Raw genomic sequence first — 24,413 nt, 5'->3', positions numbered from 1 at the left:
GATGCAGTTAATTTATGACTAAATTATTGTTAAAAAAAAGTCACAAAAAAGGGGATTAGCAACTTTTTTTATGCCTAAAACAAGCGCAGTGCACTTTGTAAATGATCCTCAGTGACTCCCCCAGCAGAATAGTGAGTGCAGCTCTGGAGTATAATACAGGGTGTAATTCAGGAACAGTACAGGATAAGTAATGTATGTGCACAGTGGGAAAGATTTATCAAAACTGGTGTAAAGGAAAACGGGCTTATTTCCCATAGCAACCAATCAGATTCCACCTGTCATTTTTCAAAGGAGCTGTGAAAGATGAAAGGTGTAATCTGATTGGTTGCTATGGGCAACTAAGACAGTTTTCCCTTACACCAGTTTTCATAATTCTCTTCTAGTGATACCACCAGAAGAATTGCAGCTCTGGCGAACATTTGATCGCGCGTTTGCGAATCGTTCTGGCCGATGTTCGTCCATCACTACTCTGGAGTATAATACAGAATGTAACTCAGGATCAGTACAGGATAAGTAATCTATGTACACAGTGACTCCACCAGCAGAATAGTGAGTGCAGCTCTGGAGTATAATACAGTATATAAATCAGGATCAGTACAGGATAAGTAATGTAATGTACACAGTGACTCCACCAGCAGAATAGTGAGTGCAGCTCTGGAGTATAATACAGGATGTAAATCAGGATCAGTACAGTATAAGTAATGTATGTGTGTGTATACATATATATACACACACACACACAGTGACTCCTCCAGCAGATATGCAGTGAGTGCAGCTCTGTGATCAGTATAGATAAGTAATGTAATATATGTACACAGTGACTCCACCAGCAGAATAGTGAGTTCAGCTCTGACGTATAATACAGTATACAACTCAGGATCAGTACAGGATGACTAATGTAATGTATGTGCACAGTGACTCCACCAGCAGAACAGTGAGTGCAGCTCTAGCGTACAATACAGGATGTAACTTAGGATCAGTACAGGGTGACTAATGTGTGTACACAGTGACTCCACCAGCAGAACAGTGAGTGCAGCTCTGGAGTACAATACAGGATGTAACACAGGATAAGTAATGTATGTACACAGTGACTCCCACCAGCAGAATAGTGAGTGCAGCTCTCGAGTATAATACGGGATGTAACTCAGGATCAGTACAGGATAAGTAATGTAATGTATGTACACAGTGAATCCACCAGCAGAATAGTGAGTGCAGCTCTGGATTATAATACAGGCTATAACTCAGGATCAGTACAGGATAAGTAATATGTAGAATGCAGTAACAATAGCCCATCTTCATTTATTCTATAATATTTGGTGGTGTGTGTACCCCTTTAAGGAATAACCATACCTTTAACATCAAGGAGTTTTATACATTCTGAGAAGACTTTGATTCCATGGCGGAGATACAGATCTCCAGGATTATGTGGAGAGAGAAGAAACCTTTCTATGAGTCCTGCACCTGCGCCTTGCTGCGTAATGATTTCAGGATGATGGAATCCAGACTCCAGGATGGATTATAAATTCTCATTTGATTTCATTTACTTCTGAAATGCTTGAAACCAGCTGTGCCCTGAAAAACCTGATCCATCAGCGTAGATTTGCTAAATTGAAGTCTCTTGTAGTCAAGGATGTCTTATTACATACTAGCGGTGATAGGTAGCCGGGGTAAACATGAAGAAATAGCCCCGCATCCCCTCCCCTCCTGCGGCCCAGAGGCTAATTGAATCCATCCCGATTTTTTTTTTTCTTAGTTTACAATGATTTGATTGTTTGCTTAAGAGCCGCACATGTGCGGAGATTTAAGCGTTTAATTTACATTGAAGCCCGTTCTACTGCGATTTTCTTTGACATCTGGTCATTAGGAAAATTGAGTCATAATGTATACGCTGTAAGGGAGGGGCAGATGGGGTTAATAGGGCCATTTAGAGCGATATTGCGCAATTAACCCATTCCACGCAAATCCACGTGGTCATTAGCGGTCTTCGCTTAGATGACAGCATGAGCTGTAATTGTAACCGGGTTTTAAAAAAAACAGACCTTAGGAGACATTGAGCAGGGAGGGAAATTTAAAGGGACAGGACAGTAAACATCCGACGCTTAGGAATGTTCAATGTCTAGGCAATGTCAGTGTAATAGGTACTGTTACTTCATGCCCTGTACTCCAGTCACATCCAGATCTGCATTCACAATTCCACCAGATGCCAGTTGGGATCCATCAGCATCATCAGTGCTATTATGTAGACCATGATGGGATTTGTAGTTTTACAGCAGCTGGAGAGCCAAAGGTTGAGCATCCCTGATTTAAACCATTTTCTTTGCCTAAAACAGGTGTAGAAAATGATGACTAAGACGGACCTTCCGGCCCGTCCCCTTTCCCGCTCACTCCACATCCCCTTTCTTTAGACCTGGCGTGAACTTTTCGGAAGCAGAGTCCATGCGGCATATTTACTAAAGTGTTTGCACCTGTTTTTAGTGTAAAACATGCAGTTTTAGACAGTATTTCTTTTAGTCGCATTTACTACTGAAATTGCGTCTGTTTTGGAGGCTTGTTCAACTATTTTGACTTTTTAGACTAAGGCCTCTTGCAAACGAACGTGTGCGTCCCGTGGTCATGCTGCGGGCCGCAATGCACGAACACCGTCAGTGGGGCATTTACTTTGACGGGTCCGCGATCCGGCCGTTCCGCAAAAAGATAGGACATGTTCGATCTTTTTGCGGAACGGAAGTACAGGACGAAACCCCACGGAAGCACTCCGTAGGGTTTCGTTCCATGCTTCCATTCCGCATCACCGGATTTGCGGACCCATTCAGGTGAATGGGTCCGTGATGCAGAATGCCCTCGGAACGGCACCTGTATTGCGGAATACGGCAACGGGGCGCGCACGTTTGTGTGCAAGCTATTCAGAAGTTTTCTTGACTTTTTCCAACCTATTTATTTTTTTCTACTCCATCCCAGGGCTGGCGTACTTTTCTTCATCTGTTTTCAGTGTTGAAGTGCGACTTTTTTTGCATTACAAGTCTCACTTTCCGGGAGACATGCGACTTTGCTCCATGTGTGCATTCCGTGTCCATATGTCCGTATATCCGCATGGCCATTATACAATAAAAAATAGAACATGTCCAATTATTGTCCGCATTACCGACAAGGATCGGACTGTTCGATTCGGGGCCGACAGTCGTGTGCATGAGCCCTAATATAAATCTGTCTAGCCTAATTCATCAACGCCTGTGCGACTTAAAGGGAACCTGTCACCTAGAAAATGCATATTAAACCGCCAGCAGTACCTTATTGCAGCCTGTAGAATGATTATAAAGGTGTCTGTGTCTTTTCTGTGCAATGCGGCAAAAGTCGAAAAAAAAACTTTTATTCAACGGGCCACGCTATGTGGCAGCGGCCTTCTCGCCTGAAGTCAAGCGTGCCCCGTCCCCTCTACCTCCCCTGAGCACAGGGCCGATGCCCGCATATCGCGGACCCACTGTTTGTGGGCCGCCATACAGGCCATGTTCATGAGGCCTAACACATGAGTGTCTTAGGTATTCATGTTATCCATACTATAGCTATCATGGCTGCATACACAATCCATAATCAAGGTAAAAAAGGTTAATGATAGGATCTGTCAGCAGCCCCAAGCCTGCTTCCTGATGGTTTCCAAACAGCATAATTTTGTACTATGTGGAACACAATAAATACATACTTAAAAGCTTCTGGATATGGTAGGTCCCAGAGTAAAGTGTTTCTTCTTTCAGAAAGTTCTTTTGTTCCGTCACGTTCCTGAAATCTGACCTGTCGATAAACTTGACTTTAAGGGTCTGCTTCCTGCGGTACACTGTTTGCCCCAGCATTGCCCACACATGGAGGGGGTGCTGGTTTCGGATCACCTAACTCCCTCCATAAATAAACTTTGGATCTCCAGAGTTTGGCTTCTCCGTCTGCAGACTTCTGTCCAGCGATTGATAAACGTGTAAATTTCAGGAGACTGGCACGGCCACAGGCCCGGGCAGAGGCGCTGTTTATTCTGGGTGTGTGAGACTTTGATGTGCTGTGGAGATTACAGCCAAGGTCACCAGCAGAACATTAAAATATCGTAAAAAGCGGTGGAGCAAATATTACAGGAAGGATTCTGCCAAAACCATCACATAGGATCTGCAGCTTCCATCATTCACAAGGTGGAGCAGGTCATTAGCAACGCGGAGCATGGATGCCAGCCTCCGTAAACTGTAGGCTGCTTATTTCTTTCCAATAACACAAAATACAGATTGAAAATTCAATAACACCATAAAATTTTGGGCGGATAGTCATTTGCCTGTGTCTGTTATTTCCTCACAGTAGCAATACTTAAAGGGGCGGCGTAGTTAACGATCTCACAGTGCTTAGTATCAACACTACATGTCCCTCAATATAAGACAGCAGGACGTGCTCTATGCAGATTTGAACCAGAGAATGGTGCTGGAGAAAGGGGTGAGTGTAACTTTTTTTTTTGCAATTTTAGGACTTGAGCAGCTACCGAGCAGGAGATGATGGGAGTCATAGTATTAAAAATGGTGATTGCTGTCACAGTTAGGGTGTTCCACTGGACTATGTAGTGATAGGAAGGGTGCCTCTTTCTTCCCTTTGGTGCACACCCCGGTTTTAGGATTTCTCCTGCTTGATGATGGTTCAGGATGCGGCTTTGATGATGACGAATTGTGAGGTACAAGACAGGGTCCCCTGCAGCAGTGGAGGAGGCAGCTCCAACAGTAAAACTGTTCTTTACTTGCATTCCAAATCCAAGCACATCAGTTTCAGTTCTCAGCATGCATGGACTGGCGGTTCTTACATAGTATTCAATTTCCACAGATCTCACAGGTCACACGGCTGCAGAGGTAGTTAAGAGGCCAAGATGCTTCTTCAAAGCAATTTTTCTCACACTGCACTTCTCTAGCTGACTTAGGCACAAGCATCTAGAAATAGGGGTGCAACACTTCTCACTATGCAACCATGGTGCGGACCACAACATGAGACTAAGACCTCTTTCACACGGGCGTCCCGGATTTTCTCCGGATGCATCTCGTGTGCATTGCGGGAAACCCACGCGAGTGCACGCACAATTTAAGTCAGTTTTGACTCCGATTGCTTTGCGTTGTTCAGTTTTTATCACGCGGGTGCAATGCGTTTTGTATGCGCGTGAAAAAAAAACTGAATGTGGTACCCAGACCCGAACCCGGACTTCTTCACTGAAGTTGGGGTTTGGGTTAGCTGTTCTGTAGATTTTATTATTTTCCCTTATAACATGGTTATAAGGGAAAATAGTAGCAGTCTTAATACAGAATGCTTAGTAAAATGTCGATTGAGGGGTTAAAAAATAAAAAAAAATTAACACACCTCATCCCCTTGATTGTGCAGCCAGCATTGTCTTCTTTCAGGACCTGCAAAAGGACCTTTGATGATCTAAGATCCTTCTATCTTCATTTAGCCGGACCTGCGCTGACGTCACCACGTGGTGAGCGCAATTACGTCATCAAAGGTCCTTTTGCAGGTCCTGAAAGAAGAAGACGATGCCAAGTGCGCAGTGGATGGGTGAGTTAATTTTTTTTTTAACCCCTCAATCGACATTTTAGTAAGCATTCTGTATTAAATTATTTTCCTTTATAACCATGTTATAAGGGAAAATAATACAGTGAATTTACTTTAATGGGGTCCAGGGTTGCTCATCCCTATCATATCCTGGCAACCATGCGTGAAAATCTCACCGCATCCGCACTTGCTTGCGGATTCTTGCGATTTTCACTCAGCCACATTCATTTCTATGGGGCCTGCGTGGCGTGAAAAACGCAGAATATAGAACATGCTGCAATTTTCACGCAACGCACAAGTGATGCGTGAATAACACCGCTCATCTGCACAGCCCCATTGAAGTAAATGGGTCCGGATTCAGTGCGGGTGCAATGCGTTCACCTCACGCATTGCACCCGTGCAGAATTCTCACCCGTGTGAAAGGTGCCTAAGATCTGCACCTTTTTTTTTTTTTTACAAGTTGTCATACTCAAAATTAATGTTACTACAGGTGTCCACAGTAGTATAGTGAGCATATCCGGATTCTAACTCCTTACGGCTGCATTTCACATCTTCATTTCAGAGATGCAGCTGCCTGCATGCAACACATATTGTCTGGCCGAAACCCGGCATTCGTTTAGGAAATTGGCCGGATTACGCCGGACCTCATTAGAGTCAGTGGGGATTCGGTAGTGAAGTAGAGGATCTGGCAGGATGCTCTGTGCCAAAACAGCCTGCCGAATCTCCAGACAGAGATGTGAACAAAGCGTAGTCTATCCAGTCACCAGAAGACTTGAATCTTTTGAGCAGGTTGGCTGTGGAGCCTATGAGCTTCTTTATAAGCAGTTTATCTCCACAGAGCTTCTACGCACACCTCCTCTTAGCACTAGAATGATTTTCAAAAATATATTCTGAACCTTTCTCTCCTTCTAGCTGGCTCGCTTTCTCTAGGGCTATGTTCTGCTGTCTCAGCACACTACTTTTGTATAGACTTTCACTGTCCCTACACTGAATGTTCTAACCACTGCCTATGGGGTGGGGGACAATAGCCCAACGTAGAGACTGGTTGCTAAGGCCTGTTAACTGTAACGGCTTGGTACACAGAAAATGCATAGATGCAAAATAAACCACCTTTGACCTTTAACGGCCTACATCTAGAAAATGCACATAAAAACCTTTTTGCAGTGTGGCACTGCGGTAGCAGTGGGACACTGCACTAGTCTGAGGTTTATAGTTATCTCAGGCAATACCTTTAAGAGTTGTCTGCACGGTGAGGACAAGATGGTAGCTATGTTTGTTGTGTTCTGTAGTCCAGAGCATGAAGTATAGGTTCTTATAATATGTCATAAAGAAGTGTTTCTTTACCAGCGTAGTTGAGTATTAAGCTATTTTCACATTTGTGGCACAGCTTTCTAGCAGGCTATTCCGGCAGACTGTTCTTCGGATCTGGCATTGCTGGATATTACTGGAATGCCCGCCAGCCCTATTAACCAGCCTCACAATGTTCCCCAATTCTGGACTCAAGAGATCACAGATGACTTGGCACTGACAATACTGGGGTGTGAAGTTCAAGGGACCCCTGGTATTCACCCTAGACACCTTGTGGGGAAGGTTGACATGGCTGTTTTACTAAATAATTGCATTCCACAGTCTATGTTGTGTCCTTTTCCTATTAATCCTACTAGAGGCTTATGAATAAAGGTCCATCTGGGTGTTGCCAGTTGAAGATGTGTCCCTGCGCAGTCTGACATTATCCAGTCAGTGCTGCAGACTTTGCAGGGACACCCCCCCGCCCCACCACCAAAAGAAAAAAATAAGAAGAGATGCTCTAGAATTAATACATGGGGTATGCAAGTATTTACTAAATCGGACATGTCAGGAGAAGTGACAGGACCTCTTTAAAAGGGTTCTCCAGGAATTTGGAAAATGAAATTACTTAAATATTACTTTATTTTAAATATATTCTCAAATACCTTTCATTATTTATAATAACTCGTTTTGTCTGGGGAGCAATCATCATGGAAAACAAAATGGCCGCTGTCCCATTAGTTCACACAAAACCTGTCCTGATCACACATGAGGACAAGTTACTTTACAACACTGAGGTAAACAGCTGCCTCATGCTCCTCTCTGCTTGTCAGGGATTATGATCCTGAATACAGATAAGGCTACTTTCACACTAGCGTTCGGGCGGATCCGTTCTGAACGGATCCGCTCATAATAATGCAGACGGAGGCTCCGTTCAGAACGGATCCGTCTGCATTAAAATGGCAAAAAAAAAGCTAAGTGTGAAAATAGCCTCGGACGGATCCGTCCAGACTTTCAATGTAAAGTCAATGGGGGACGGATCCGCTTGAAGATTGAGCCACATTGTGGCATCTTCAAACGGATCCGTCCCCATTGACTTACATTGTAAGTCTGGACGGATCCGCACGGCCAGGCGGACACCCGAACGCTGCAAGCAGCGTTCAGCTGTCCGCCTGTCCGTGCGGAGGCGAGCGGAGCGGAGGCTGAACGCCGCCAGACTGATGCAGTCTGAGCGGATCCGCTCCATTCAGACTGCATCAGGGCTGGACGGCTGCGTTCGGGTCCGCTCGTGAGCCCCTTCAAACGGAGCTCACGAGCGGACCGACGAACGCTAGTGTGAAAGTAGCCTAATAAGAACTTTAGCTGAATCTCTGAGGAACCTAGTTCATAAGGAGACATGAAGTACAGAGAGGACGGACAGGACAGGTTGTGGTAATGGAGACTAAGCGAGTGCTGCTGCCTATTAGCCACAACACACCCTCCTCTTATGTCTCCTCATCATCTCCATTTCCACAGAGATTCACCTGTATTCAGGATCATGATTCCTGACAAGCAGAGAGGAGGCTGAGGCAGCACTATGGCTTATTGTGATGAAGTAACTTGTCCTCCCGTGTGATTAGGACAGGTTTTGTGTGTACTGATAGGACGGCAGCTATTTTATTTCTCCTAATTGCTCCCCAGACAAAACAAGCCATTCTAAGTAATGAAAGGTGTTTGTGAATATATTTATTATAAAATAATATTTAAGTATTTTCATTTTTTTATTTCCTGGAGAACCCCTTTAAGTAGAGTACCCAGCCCTCTTGTACAGGGTAAGGTCAATACACGGGCTTTGTTTATAGGGCATAATCTTTTTTTTGTAAAAAAAAAAAAATACAGACACATGTTAACTGGGGTGCATATTTCCAATCGAAAATAATGTTTTCAAATGTATTAAGGCATGGAAAACAGATACGGTATTTTACACATTGAAATATACACTGCATATTTCCCCTGTGAACATGACCTTGGATGTGTTTCTGGATTCATCACAGATTTTCCTGCAGATTTCATCTGATGCATGGTGGATATCCACAGCATAAGTACTCTAATAGTGAACTGAACTTTTGTGTATTGTAGTCTTTTTTTTTTTACATTAAACTAAAGGGGGTACACAATAGAGCACATAATTCACTATGACCATGAATAATAAGGGGGACGCAAAGTGACTGAGGTCCTGCAGCCTGGGAGGTAACAAACCCACCTCATTTTTGAATGCAGCTCCGGATGTGACTGTATACATAATATAAAACTTGATGTTAATTGTAATCCATATAAAAGATTAAAGGGTTATTCCCATCTGGGACACTGGGGTCATTTATTCCTACGGGAGCGCTGAAAATTGCTGAGCTGTGCGCTCGCCTATTTTCTGATGTCCTATTGAAATGAATGAGAAGCGCACCGCGCAAAGGTGGGCACTGCTCCATTCGCTCCTATGGGGCTTATCGAAATAGCCAAACCAGCGCTCAGTCATTTTCGATGCTCTTATAGGAATGAATGGAGGGCAGCCATGCATGAGCGGTGTGCCCTCTTGCACTTTGCGGGCTCTGTTCAGACATTGGGGGCATATCCTAGCGATATGCCCCCAATGTCCAAGATGGGAATACCCTTTAAAGGGGGAGACTTATTGAAACACTAAGCCAGTTCTACTTTACACCAGTTTCGGTAAATCTCCTACTAAGTATTTTGATGTTCAAAAAGAAGCGGAGCTGCACTTTATGTCTGTGACCATTTACACTCTCTACCTTACGTCATATCTTTCAGTGGAGCACGATAAAGAGTTCTTTCATCGGAGACGTCACCACCGGGAGTTCCGGTTCGATCTCGCCAAAATCCCCGAAGGGGAAGCAGTGACAGCAGCTGAATTCAGGATATATAAGGATTACATTCGAGAGCGGTTTGACAATGAGACCTTCCAGATCAGCATCTACCAAGTTCTGCAGGAACATCAAGGAAAGTAAGTGAATTCCTGAGAGAAACCACATCACAACAGACGTCATAGAGACATGTGAGAAGATAATATGTGGGGGGTCGAGTCTGCTAATTGAGACCTCCACTCCTTTCCTTTTAAAAATGGGTCATGATGCACAGTAGTGATCTTGTTCCCCATCCCACAAATTAGGAGCTCCAATTATTTTTTGGTGATGGAATAGGCCCTGTTGGGATTCAGCCACATTATTCAATATCTTCTCCCTTTTGTTCTATTTGTGGGGTCTCTAGCCGTACACCCTCTGCCCCCAATGTTATCTTCCGACATGTCTCTCCATAAGTGGGGTGGAAGTGCCCTTTAAAATGTAAGGGTGTCCTTAGTGATTGAATTTGCCCAGCTTTGATTAGATGCCGTACTGATCCTCAAAGTCCCGTTTGGACAAACTCCCTTTGTTCTAGGGCAGTGGTGGCGAACCTATGGCACGGCTGCCAGAGGTGGCCCTCAGAGCTCTCTCTGTGGGCACCCACACCCTGGAAAAAGTCTATGACTTTTCCTGCCATTCATCAGCGCAGGGCGCGCTATGAACAGAACAGGCAGCACATTGAATGTAGACAGGCTATTATAGCTAAATGATAAAGTACATCGAAGATATACTATATTGCTATTCAGGTTAAATTGCCATGTTGGCACTTGGCGATAAATAAGTGAGCTTTAGGATGCAGTTTGGGCACTCGATCTCTAAAAGGTTCACCATCACTGTTCTAGGGGGTCCCACAACAATGATATTCTGGGTACAGGCAGGGGTACTACTGCTAAATGTGCTTTAATTGGCAGGGAACTTACTTTTTGCAGGGTATCTTTTAAAGGAAATGTGTCACCAAAAATGTTATCTGCCCGATAGCAACACATATCTTTTTTTCTAATCTGTTCTAATTTTCTGATTGCTGATTTTTAATTCTACATCCTAAACATGATTATGGGGGAGGCCATGTTGCTTGAGGTGTTCTTAACAGCATTTGGAAAGCATTAGTAAAATTATTTTATGTCTATGTTCTATAGACACAATAATCTGGAGCTGACCCTATTGATGTCTATAGGAGAGTTTTCTAGGCATGCTCTGTGATCCTGTGCAGGGGTCATTGTACAAGGGAAGAATAGATAAGCTTTGACAATCGCCTATTGTGAATGGTGGATCTTGTCTTATCCATATACAGCGGTGATATCAATACACGCAGGATTATAATGACAGATAAGCAGATAACTGCAGTAAAGTGATATGTACCGACTAAGAAGTGCGCCAATTATTAGGCTTAGTGGCCAGTGTGAAAACTGCAGGATTTAATGCTTTTGTTTAAATATAGAAGTTGACATGGAAAATTAAAAATAACATAATCAAAAATCCTTTAAAAATATGATTCAAACAATAGGTCATTTTCTGATGATGCGTTAAAATCCTGCTCTTTGCAGAGGCTCCCTGCCCTGGCCGCTGGAGGGGATCTCCAACAAGTAACCCCTGCCCATCAATACTCCCTAGTGATGGTTGTTAATGAGAACCTGCTTTACGGTGCTTCCTATTTAAGGGTTGTCTGTGCAGTAAAAACAATATGGCTACCATCTTGTCCTTTGCTGTGGTGCGTACAGTCCAGTGACATCACCAGACCATGAAGTCATGCATATATTTTGTAGTGCGGCCTAAAGAGCAGACAGCTCTGACTATTGTAGGAGTGTACATCGGCTGTCGTCTCCCTAGGCTGCAATGAAAGTAATGGTGGTTACGTTGTCATCTGTATCCCGGCTGAAGAAAACTTTAATTTATTTTCAATTCAGGTTTTCAGCAAAGACACATCAATGGGGTTGACCTAATGGAAAAAGCACGCTGTGCTTTCATGTAAGGTTTAGGTGAGGGCAATCAGTTCTGCTAAAGAATAAATCCAAGACCTCGGTCAACACAGATATAAGGGGTAGGGTGTAAATACAAATACAGGTGACAGCAGTGTTACCCATGGCAATTAGGAAGATACTGACTGGTTGCCGCTCACAACAGCACTAATATACCAGTCACCCCTGTCACCAATGACTTTATAAATCCATTTCCTTACTTATCTTGTATTTATGCTGAGTTACATCCTGTATGATACTTCAGAGCTGCACTCACTGTTCTGATGATGGATTCAGTGTGTACATACATTACTTTACTTATCCTTTAGGCTGTGTTCACACGGGCGAGATTTCCGCGCGGGTGCAATGCGGTAGGTGAACGCATTGCACCTGCACTGAATCCTGACCCATTCATTTCAATGGGGCTGTGCACATGAGCATTTTTTTTCATGCATCACTTCTGCAATGCTTTAAAATCGCAGCATGTTCTATATTCTGCGTTTTTCACGCAGCCCTGGCCCCATAGAAGTGAATGGGGCTGCGTTAATAACGCATTGCATCTGCAAGCAAGTGCGGATGCAATGCGTTTTTCACTGATGGTTGCTAGGAGATGTTGTTTGTAAACCTTCAGTTTTTTCACGCGCGTGAAAAAAGCATCAAAACGCACCCGCGCTGAGAAAACTGAACAACTAAACGCAATTGCAGCCAAAACTGACTGAACTTGCTTGCAAAATGGTGCGAGTTTAACTGAACGCACCCTGAACGCATCCGGACCAAATCTGTCACGCTCGTGTGAACTCAGCCTTACAGATCCTGAGTTACATCCAGAGCTGTACTCACTATTCTGTTGGTGGAGCCACTGTACACACACATTACATTACTTATCCTGTACTGATCCTGCGTTACATCCTGTATTCTAATGAAAGGTGCACTCCAGAGCTGCACTCACTATACTGCTATTGGATTCCCTGTGTACATACATTACATTACTTATCCTGTACTAACCATGAGTTACCTCCTGTATTATACTCCAGAGATGTACTATTCTCCTTGTGGAGTCACTGTGTACAGACATTACATTACTTATCCTGTACTGATCCTGAGTTACACCCTATATTGTACTCCAGAGCTAAACTCACTATTCTGTTGGTGGAGCCACTGTGTACACACATTACATTGCTTATCCTGTACTGATCCTGCGTTACATCCTGTATTCTAATCCAGAGCTGCACTCACTATTCTGCTGGTGGAGTCACTGTGTACATACATTACATTACTTATCCTGAGTTACATCCTGTATTGTACTCCATCAGCAGAATAGTGAGTGTAGCTCTGGAGTATAATACAGGATGTAACTCAGGATCTGTACAGGATAAGTAATGTAATGGCTGGCAAATGTACCCCCTAACCACTACTATCTTTGAGCTATCAAATGGCAGAGGGCTGCAGAGGTAGCAGTGTCATCTGGGTCCCTTCTGGATTTCCTTACACTGCCTACTAGACATATTCAGCCTATTGTATCGTGTCCCAACACATTTATCGACATCTTTATTTTGGTTTGTGAGAGATACACTATAATGGCCGACTCATCCTCAGATGCACCAAAAGTAATCTTTTATTTTCTGAAAACCTACTCGTGGCACTACCTCAAAGCCTTGTTAGTTACATTGTGAGTTCCAGGATGCTTAGCATTGCACGCCATCTCCGGCGGCCATGTTTTACGGCTCCCACAGAGGGCACGTGTGCATAAAGAATTTCAATAAATATCTTCACAGTTCCCCTCTGCCTCGCAGCCACAGCCCTGGATCCATCTTTTATGAGCAGCATTTATGACTCTCTCCAGGCCAGCGTGCAGGTCATTACACCAAAGAATTTTATCCAGGGATTTTTTTTTTGCCCCCCTGACAATATTTTAAGAGGTCAGAAACTCTCCAGGAAAAGTTTTTTTTCCAGCCTAAAATTGATTTCAATAAACAAGCATGTAAAACTTTATATCACACAGCAAAGGGGGTCACAAAGAGGAGGGAGAGCTGCAGGGTGAAAGGTACAATCACATGGTGGAAGCGTGTAGAAAAGGGCTTAAAAAAAACATTTCCACTTATCTTTACACGTGCACTGATTAAAAAGACTGTCAAATTGCACGTCAAAGGGGATTTGCTATTAAAATAAGTGATGGCATGTCTAGTCTACCTTGTCTTTCTGTTCCTCCCTGTTTTCAAGATCTCTGCTTTCTGTCAAAGGAAACCATCATTTTTACTATTATTATTAACTGTAGCAACCTTTATTTACCACATTTTTTGCTCTATGAGACGAATAGAAGAATTTAGAGCAGGAAAACAGGAAAAAACTACCCAATCTTAATCAGACCTAAAATCAGACCCCCATATCCAACCCCCATTTCTTAACAGGCATGAGATCAGACCCCAATTCAGATTCCCATTCCTCATTAGTCCTCAGATCAGGTGTAAAATAAAACTTACCTCTCCTGCCTCAGACGGTGCCAGCACTCTCGAGATCCAGTCCGCTCTTCCTGTATTTATTGCTCCCTAGTCTTCTGCTAGCACGCTCTGCACTATGGCCTTATATCGTCTAGTGTCAGGTCATAGTGCACACTACAGCCTGACGCTGTACTCTGTGAGGACACAGCACAGTGGGCAGCCGGCAGAAGACCAGGGAGCGGTGAGTACAGCTCCCAGATCCTGTCGTGTACTAATAAGCTCTTCCATTAGCCGTTCATTAGTATTCGCTTTATAAGATGCACTGACATTTTCCACCACTTTTTTGGGGAGAAAAGTGTGACTTATAGAGCGAAAAATACGGTATATAGCTCTAATTTATTACTCGGCTTTTAACAAATTAGAGAGTAATTACATACAGAGAGTATTACAGACTAACAAAGTGACAAACAAGTGAGGGCCCTGCTCACAAGAGCTTACAATCTATGAGGAGATCGGGGAGACACAGAAGGTAAAAGTGCTTGTTCTGTACCGTGCATAAAACGGGATGGACTTCCGGTTCCGGCGCTGAGATGGAGGACGCGGAGTAAGCTTGCTCCGACCATCCCTCGCCTACAGCAAGCTCCGGACGCTACAAATCGGCACAGTAAGGGGCCGGGCAGTGATCCTGACTCCCCTAGAACGTCCTGGCACGAGGTCCATGGACAGATATCTGCTCCGGAGCGGCAGAAAACAGGTACGGAGCGGCGCGGCACTTATCAAAGACAGCATGCCGGACAAGATGGAGGGCTCGGAGCCCGGGTCCCCTTCCAGCGCTGTGGAGAGTGTGATAGAGGCCCTGACAAACTCACAGCCAGATGAATCGCTGGACATGGCCAAAATAAACTATAAATCGCTGGCCATAGAAGTAGCCAGGCATTTGGCCCCGGATATTAAGGAGACTTTATCCAAAACACTGGCGATGACTTTGCAGCAGCTGCATGAGTCTGTGGCGCACCATGACACGTGTCTGGTGGATTTAGAGCAGAGATGCACATCTTTAGAAGATGATTACTCGAGGTCAAACATGGCCATCCAGGAGCTGCAGAAGCATAATATTATCCTGAGGGATCGCCTTGAGGACTTAGAAAACCGGTCCAGGCGAAATAATTTGAGGCTCCTAGGCTTACCCGAGGGGGTCAAAGTGCAGGCCCTTAAGGAGATCTGCGAAATAGACTTACCGCGGACACTGGGGCTAGATGGAAAGCACAAGGTGGAGCGGGCGCACCGGATCGGGCCACCACCGGACCTCAATGGTTCGCCTAGCCGTGAAGGAAACAGCCAACCGCAGAGACCTCGCCCTGTCATTATGCGGTATCTGGATTACTGTGACAAGGAGGCAATTCTCAGAGCCTACAGAACCAGACGAGGCCCTTTGAAACTTAGAGGGCACACCATATTATTATTTGCGGATTATTCCGCACAAGTAGCAAAACAAAGGAGGGAGTTTAGTGGCATATGTTCTGCTTTATTCCGCCGACAGATTAAGTTCCAGCTGCAATACCCGGCTATATTGAGAGTAACCATGCCGGATGGATCAACAACTACTTTCAGTGACTCCTTAGCAGCGTCCGAGTCGCTACAGGAAATATTATCATCGGACGAAACGCGGGCCTCAGCGGATCGGGACAATGCTAATGCCACGAGGTGGGAAAGAGCAAGCAGCCCGGATAGAGACCATCTTCCCCAAAGGGAGCGAGATCGTAGAGGCAGAGATCAGCCTTATGGAAGGGGCCGTATGTCCCGCACCAGATAAGGACTCATTTATTGTTTGCATGGTTTAATGCTTTGAAATGTTCTCTCATGCTCCAGCGAGGTTAATATGTTGAATGGGTCGGATAAGGATGGAGTTACTCTTGCTGGTGCAATTATGTTTAAACGGTTCTGGTGTTGGTCAACTGGGAATGTTTAATATGCCGCTAGTTCCACCCTGGTGGAGCCGTACTATGACGCAATAGTAAGGCAGAGTACAGAAGGGGAGAGGTGGGAGGGTCCTGGTAACTCAGAAAAAAGGAAGTTCTACTAACGGAGGAAAAAAGTGTTAAGGAGTTGGGGATTATTGTCCGTGTTACAAGGGTAATCGTTTTAAGGGTATCTTTTGTGGGGGGAAGGGGGATCTCTCGAAAACAGTTGGGGATTTGTTGTCCTATCCATCAAAGTAGCGCACTCCACTCAGGGGAGGGAAACGGGTACAAAAGCTTTCACAAAAGGAATAAACGATAAAGAAAGAAAGAAAAAGGGGAGGGGGGGGGAAAGGGGGGGAAGAAAAAAAAAAGGAAAAAAAAAGAACATGAAGGTTTTATCATGGAATGTGAAGGGCCTAAGGTCGCCTCACAAGAGGTGGATGGTGCTGCGTCATTTAAAGCGGGCTAATCCTGATATAGTGCTTCTTCAGGAGACGCACCTAGCAACGGAAGATTTCGCAAGGATGAATAAATTATGGGTAGGCAAGGTATACGGGTCGGCTTCAGTAGCTAAGAAGGCTGGGGTCCTGATCCTACTTAACAGAAATTTAAACTGCCAGGTCTTGGGTTCAACGTCGGACGCAGAGGGAAGGTTAATCCAAGTCCAGATTCAGATTCAAAATATCCAATATAGTATCTACAATGTGTATGGCCCCAACAAAAATAATGAGAGTTTTTTCAAAAATCTAGAAACTAAACTTTTGTCTGACCCATGCATGAATAAAATAGTGGGAGGAGATTTCAATTCCGTGGCGAAAGAAGTGGAGGATAGACAGAGAGGTAATCCCCCAAAAGCAGGTTCAAACAAACATGATAGAGCACTAGGTAGGCTGATGGAGGGGGTGGCCCTGGTGGATCCTTGGCGCCAATTTCACCCTGATGAAAGGTCCTATACCTTCTATTCTCATCCACAGGATTCTTGGTCGCGAATAGATTATATATTCACCAGCTCCCATTTGATGGGAAAAGTGGAAAGAGCTGACATTGGCGACTTGGTGATATCGGACCACTCCCCGATTTGGATACAGGTACGGGATACATACCCTAAGGGTTCCGATTATTTATGGAGATTCCCGGCGAATTTGACGGCTAGTGATGATTTCACCGATAAACTGATAGCCTGGTGGGAGGAGTACATGGGTGACAATCAGGAGCATATTGACTCACCGGAGTTGTTGTGGAACGCCTCTAAAGTGGTTATACGAGGTAAGATCATGGGCTATATCTTTGGTAGGCGAAAGCAGACCCAATTAAGATTGGAGCAAACAAGTATGTTAGTCAGAAGCTCTTGCCAGGAATATAGGAGAAACCCCACTGCTGAGAATAAGCAGAAGTGGTCAGAGGCCAGGGGGGCTTTTGAGGCCAATGAGAAGGATAGGGAATTGCTAAACAATACGAATCTTACTGCGACGTTACATAAATTCGGCAATAAATCTGGACGCCTTATGGCGAATCTTGCAAAAGGGAGGAGGGACCCCCAGTTCATTTCTGGACTTAAAGGAAAAGAAGGGGGAGTCATTACCGACCCCTCCAAAATAAATTTACTACTAGGGGAATACTATGAGGCATTATACAGGGATGCCACTAAGCCTGACCTTACAGATTCCCTCTTGGAGAAGGTCAAACTACCAGGTCTTACTGTGGAACAATTGCAGCATCTAAATGGAAAGGTTAGCCTTGAGGAACTTCAGTCTGTCATCAAGAAACTAGGGAACAATAAAGCACCTGGCCCGGATGGATATTCAGGGGAATATTACAAGGCATTGTTAGGGCAGGTATCCCCAATCTTATTGAAGTGGTACAACGACGTATTGTTGGGCAGAGCATCCCCAGACAAGGAGAATGTCTCTTATATCAAGTTACTGCCTAAACCAGGAAAGGACCCATCACTGCCAGGGTCGTATAGACCAATCTCACTTATAAATGTGGACACTAAAATACTGTCAAAAATCATTGCAGATCGCTTGGCTAGCATCTTACCATCGCTAATTGGCAAAGAACAGGTGGGGTTCGTGCAAGGTCGATCAGCTGTCACCAATATCCGTACAGTATTGACGGTACTGGATAGGGTCCGCCACCAACCACGACCTGGGGAGGCTCCAGCCATGCTCACCTTGGATGCTGAGAAAGCTTTTGACAATGTGAGATGGGCATGGCTGGAGGCAGTACTTGATAGGATGGGATTCATGGGGACTTTTAGGACTTTTCTTTCGGAACTGTATAAGTGTCCTAGGGCTTGGATATACACCCCGGGCTTTCTATCCAAACCTTTCCAACTTCAAAAGGGGACACGCCAGGGGTGCCCTCTATCGCCCCTTTTGTTTAACCTTTCCATAGAGCCTTTAGCTAGGTTTTTATGCCAATCTGATCTGTATGAGGGGATAGGGATAGGGGCTAAGCAATTAAAGATAGCGTTATTCGCAGATGACGTAATGCTGTTTATATCTGATCCTAAAAAACATGTGGAGCAGATTTTTCATGCATTGGGTGTCTTTGGATCCTACTCAGGGTATAGACTAAATGCGTCCAAATGTGAGATGTTGGCCCTCTCCCAGGAGGATATAGGGAAGTATCAGTTACCTAAACACTTGAACATAGCGAAAGCGCAAGGGAGCATCAAATATTTGGGTATTAAAATTGGTAAGGACCCGCATTCATTGTATATCCTGAACTTTCCACCTCTCATTGCCAAGATTGTGAAGGAATTGGATAGATGGCAAGGGTTACCGTTGAATCTGGTAGGTAGATGTCACCTTATCAAAATGATGAGTATGTCCAAACTTCTCTACCCATTCCAGACCATCCCACTTCTCCTCCGCCATGCGGATGTTCAACTGCTGGAAAGCAGGTTTATTAGGTTCATATGGCAGAGCAAGAGACCCAGAATATCACTTGACAAACTGAAACTGAGAAAGGAGGAGGGAGGTCTGAACTTTCCAGACATTAGAGGGTATAACTTGACGTGCATAAGTAGGCACATTCTGGACTGGGTCAACGGAACTTCCCACTACTCAAATGTAGCCTTAGAACGTGAGTTTGTGCGCCCCTGGGACCTGGTGGCTTTACTTCATGCTAAAAGATCCACCTTACCTGTGAGCATTAAAACCTCTTTGGTAGTTAGAGACACGACGATAGTCTGGAAAAATCTTAGAACCCATTTTCATCTCCCATATCAAGTCTCCAAACACCTCCCATTGATGGGGAACCCATCTTTTGAGCCAGGCAGGGATAATGTATTCTTCAGAGATTGGGCCCATAAGGGGATACGGAAAGTAGGAGACCTGTTTCTTGAGGCTGAAGGGAGGTGGGCGACCTTGCAAGAATTAAAAGATAAACTGGGATTGGGGAGCTCCTCGTTTATGCAATATTCCCAAGTTAGGAACTACTGCAGGAGGTTGGCTAGTGATTTATCAATGGAATGGAAACCCAATGACTTTGACTCATTTCTAAGTATCAAGTCTAAGAGGTCTCTGTCCATGCTACATCATGTGCTGAGGGATAGATGGAGAGTTAAAGACCCTAAAGGGATATTCAAAAAATGGGGCCAACAGCTGGAGGTGGGGGAGGTACATGACACAGTTTGGGCAGGAATTGCAGTCATGCGCAAGGCCATAATAAACGAATCATGGAGGGAGACACACTTGAAAATTTTACACCATGCTATCTACGGATTTGACTTACCAAGCTCAATCACTAGCCCGGGGAGACTTAAGGCGTGCCCTAAATGTGATACCCCCAAAACAGATCTGTATCATGGGTTGTGGTCATGCTCGAAACTGAGGAAATACTGGGATGAGATCAGCCAGATGTTAAGTAAGATTAGCAAACTGAGCATTGTTGCCACTTCTTCATTGGTGATACTGCACTGCGATGCTGCTCACCAGACTGACAAGCAAGGGCTAGTGGAAAAGGAAGGTGTTCCCTCTAAATTACCGTTAGTGGGCCATAAACTGATTATGGTAGCAAAAAGAAGTTTACTACGATTATGGCTATCAACAGAGATCCCTACTATGGGAATGGTGGCGTCACAAATGCGAAACCTTTTCCATTTGGAGTGGCTGGAAGCGCTAAAGGGTAAGGAAAAGCTAGGACAGCAACTTTATAAAACGTGGAAGCAATTTCTTCTGTCGTTCACCCCACGCACAGAGTACGCGAAAATAATGCGCCCATTTAGGCTGACGGCATGGTATCTAAAAGAGGATTTAAGGGGGGACCTGGGACCATTAAAAATTCCCAATTAATGTCTCATTGTTAGGCCTGGAGTCATTCAGGGTTTGAAGCGTCAGGAGAACGCAAGTGGTGTCGGAGGAGTACAAGACAGCCCAGCATTATATGAGTGTATAGGGTAAGGCCCCTTCAGGGGGAGTGCGACTCTACTGTTAGCTGCTTGGGACAACTTTCAGTATCATCCGAGGGGGGGAGGGGGGAGAGAGATGGATGGGGCTTTTGTTCATGGGTATGGGTTATTCAAGGGGGGTGGGGGGGGGGGGAGAAAAATGAAAATGAGTCTCCAACTGTGCTATCTCATTTATGTTATCTCTCAAGCTGATTTCTGTATCGCAATGCTGCATTGAGGTGATTGTATTGCTTCTGAATTGTATGATACTGTATGGAGACTCACAAAACTTAATAAAGAAATATTATTAAAAAAAAAAAAAAAACGGGATGAGATGGGGTTCTGAAGAATAATGGAAAGATAGTTTGGGAAGGGGGGTAAGATTTTAAAAAAGCAGTGATATCAGGGAATGTGATGGCACTGCCTAAATCCATGTGTTTTTAGGACACTGTTAAAACTGTGTTAGGGTACTTTCACACTAGCGTTGAAGTTTTCCGGTGTTGATTTCCATCACAGGAGCTCAATACCGGAAAAAAACGCTTCAGTTTTATCCTAATGCGTTCTGAATGGAAAGCAATCCGTTCAGTATGCATCAGGATGTCTTCAGTTCAGTACCTCTTACAGTATTTGGCCAGAGATAATACCGCAGCATGCTGCTGTATTTTCTCCGGCCAAAATTCCAGAACACTTGCAGAAATTTCCATTGATCCTGTACCAAGTGTTCTGGAAAAACGGATCCGGTTTCCCGGTCTGCGCATGCGCAGACCTTTAAAAATGCAAAAAAATACTGGATCCATTTTTCTGGATGACACAGGAGAGAAGGATCAGGTATTTCAATGCATTTGTCAGCTGGATCCGCATTTGGATCCGGAAACAAATGCTATCCATTTGCGTATGGATTTCCGGACCCGGCAGGCAGTTTCGGCAACGGAACTGCCTGCCGGAATCCTCTAACGCATGTGTGAAAGTACCCTTAGTTGGGAATCAATCTGTTTGCCCAGAGTAATGCATTCCAGAGAAGTGGTGCAGCATATTCGAGATGACAGTGGGAGGTTTGGAGGAAGTTAAGATAGAGGAAGTTAAGATAGGTATACACATTAGATTAACCCCTTGACGACATCTGCTGTACACATACATAGGATGTCTTCTCTTTAAAGATGCGCCATAACTGCCGAGTGCCTTCTGTTTTACATAGCAGACACCCGGGGCTAATGTCTGGAGACATTTAACCCCTCAGATGCCGTGGTTACGGCTGGAACGGCTCCCCCCTAGGGGTGATCGGGGGAGCCGTTCATTCCCTGCAGCAGCCTCAGTCTCCCTGAAGAATCCAAGGCTGCCACAACTTTCTTCCTATGAAGACCCTGCCTGTGGCAGTGCTCCATAGGAATATAGCAAATCTCTCATAGACTTCATTGGTAATATAAAATATATAAATATAAAATATATAAATATAATATATAAAAAATTTAAATCCATTTAAATAACGGAGCAGGAGAACGGAAAGGCTGAATGATGATGTGACCGAAGCCTTACAGTGATTCTGATCTATTCCCGTATGTTGCTGTTTACATCCAGTGACTGAAAACCTTTATAGGCCTGATGCTTTTCACAGCTGAGTTTCTGTTACAGTACTCCTCTATGATCTAAACAGTCTGGACTATAGGTTGATACATTTTACTTGCACTGATACATTGTAACAAACTGCAAGCAACTGCAGTACAGGTTTCCTTCTCTATACCCTGCCCATATCCTAATCATTAGTGTCTTCCTAGGGATTCTGACCTGTTCCTGCTCGACTCCAGGACCATCTTTGCAGCTGAAGAAGGCTGGCTGGTTTTCGATATTACTGCCACCAGCAATCACTGGGTCCTCATCCCGCAGCAAAATCTTGGCCTTCAGCTGTCTGTGGAGAGCAGCAATGGTAAGTGATAGAGCACGATCTTATTAGGCCTCTTTCAAACGGGCGTCAAGTGTAATGGCCGGATAGGATGCGGGTGCATCGCGGGAAAATCGTGCGATTTTGCCTGCGAGTGGGGTGAGTTTTGTATGCGATTGCGTTGCGTTCGTCAGTTTTTTCCGCGCGAGTGCAATGCATTTTGCACGCCCGTGAGAAAAAAACGGAATGTGGTACCCAGACCCGAACCTGAACTTCTTCACTGAAGTTCGGGTTTGGGTTAGGTATTCTGTAGATTTTAATATTTTCCCTTATAACATGGTTATAAGGAAAAATAATAGAATGCTAAGTAAATTAGGGATGGAGGGGTTAATAAAAAAAATAAAAATAATTAAACTAACATCCACTAGTTGGCGCAGGCCGGCTTGTCTTCTTTCTTCTTCTTTGAGGACCTGGGAGTAAAGGACCTTTGGTGATGTCACTGCGCTCATCACATGGTCCATCACCATGGTGACAGACCATGTGACGGACAATGTGATGAACACAGTGACGTCACCAAAGGTCCCTTTCTCCCAGGTCCTCAAAGAAGAAGATGACAAGTCGGGCTGCGTCAACTAGAGGATGAGGCGAGTTAAATTTATTTATTTTTTAACCCCTCCATCCCTAATTTACTTAGCATTCTGTATTAAGAATGATATTATTTTCCCTTATAACTATGTTATAAGGGAAAATAATAAAGATCTGGTCCCCATCCCGATCGTCACCTAGCAACCGTGCGTGAAAATCGCACCACATCCGCACTTGCTTGCAGATGCTTGGGATTTTCACGCAGCCCTATTCACTTCTATGAGGCCTGCGCAACGCACAAGTGATGTGTGAAAATCACTGCTCATGTGCACAACCCCATAGAAGTAAATGGGTCCAGATTCAGTGCGGGTGCAATGCGTTCACCTCACACATTGCACTCACATGGAATTCTCGCCCGTGTGAAATGGGCCTAATGTGTAGACATAGCAGCTCATGATCATTACATTATGTCACATATCTCCAGTGCTGAGAACCTCCAGAGACTTTTACATCCTAAGGCTGGTTCACACAAACGTGCCATATTTAGCGGTCTGCAAATTGCAGATCCGCAAAACGCGGAAGCTGCCCGTGTGCCTTCCGCAATTTGCGGAACGGATGGCCCTTTATAGAAATGCCTATTCTTAGTCCCTTGACTGTAGGATGTCTTTTTACACTTGCCGAATAAATGAAGACGTAACTTTTATTTACATATTTCTTTTAAACCTTAAGGCTAGTTTCACACTAGCGGCAGGACGGATCCAACAGGCTGTTCACCATGTTGGATCCGTCCTGCGGCTATTTCGCCGTGCCCGCGGACCGCCGCTCCGTCCCCATTGACTACAATGGGGACGGGGGCGGAGCTCCGGCGCAGCACGGCGGTGCACGGAGAAAGCCGCCGGACTAAAAAGCCTGACATGCAGTAATTTTAGTCCGGCGGCCTTTCTCCGTGCAGCGCCGTGCTGCGCCGGAGCTCCGCCCCCGTCCCCATTGTAGTCAATGGGGACGGAGCGGCGGTCCGCGGGCACGGCGAAATAGCCGCAGGACGGATCCGACATGGTGAACAGCCTGTCGGATCCGTCCTGCCGCAAGTGTGAAAGTACCCTAAATCAACATATTTTGTGAGACTTGTTAAAGCTCTCAGTAAGTGACGGTCTTTTGCCTCTACTTGTTTGGTCATCTCTATGTTCTTGAAACAATTGCTGTCTGTCTCTCACCAGCAGCATTAGTGATAGAGCAACATAGTGGCCAGCTTGTGGAACACTATCATTGGTTACAATTGTATCCTATTTACTGCTCTTTCCCTGTATTTTCATAATAGGGCTATACACTGTCTCCTACTGCGCTAAAAACACACACATCCTCTGCCTCCTGACATGTTTCACTGGTAAACCTCTCCCCTGAAGATGCCGGTTTAGGCTACTTTCACACTAGCGTTCGATCGGATCCGTTCTGAACGGATCCGATCATA

General features: G+C 44.8%; 1 protein-coding gene across 1 annotated transcript in view; it reads left to right on the top strand.

The window, feature by feature from the left end:
• BMP7 (bone morphogenetic protein 7) overlaps positions 1 to 24,413 on the top strand; it is a 75,354-nt gene that overhangs the window by 41,211 nt on the left and 9,730 nt on the right. Inside the window, exons 2-3 of the mRNA XM_044297360.1 lie at positions 9,646 to 9,838; positions 22,257 to 22,405. Coding sequence (XP_044153295.1) covers positions 9,646 to 9,838; positions 22,257 to 22,405 — 342 coding nt within the window. The remainder of the gene's footprint in view (positions 1 to 9,645; positions 9,839 to 22,256; positions 22,406 to 24,413) is intronic.

Source organism: Bufo gargarizans, chromosome 6 (assembly GCF_014858855.1).
Source record: "Bufo gargarizans isolate SCDJY-AF-19 chromosome 6, ASM1485885v1, whole genome shotgun sequence".
NCBI classification, from domain to species: Eukaryota; Metazoa; Chordata; class Amphibia; order Anura; family Bufonidae; genus Bufo; species Bufo gargarizans.
The sequence above is the reverse complement of the archived record's forward strand: the minus strand, read 5'-3'. Positions and strand labels throughout refer to the sequence as shown.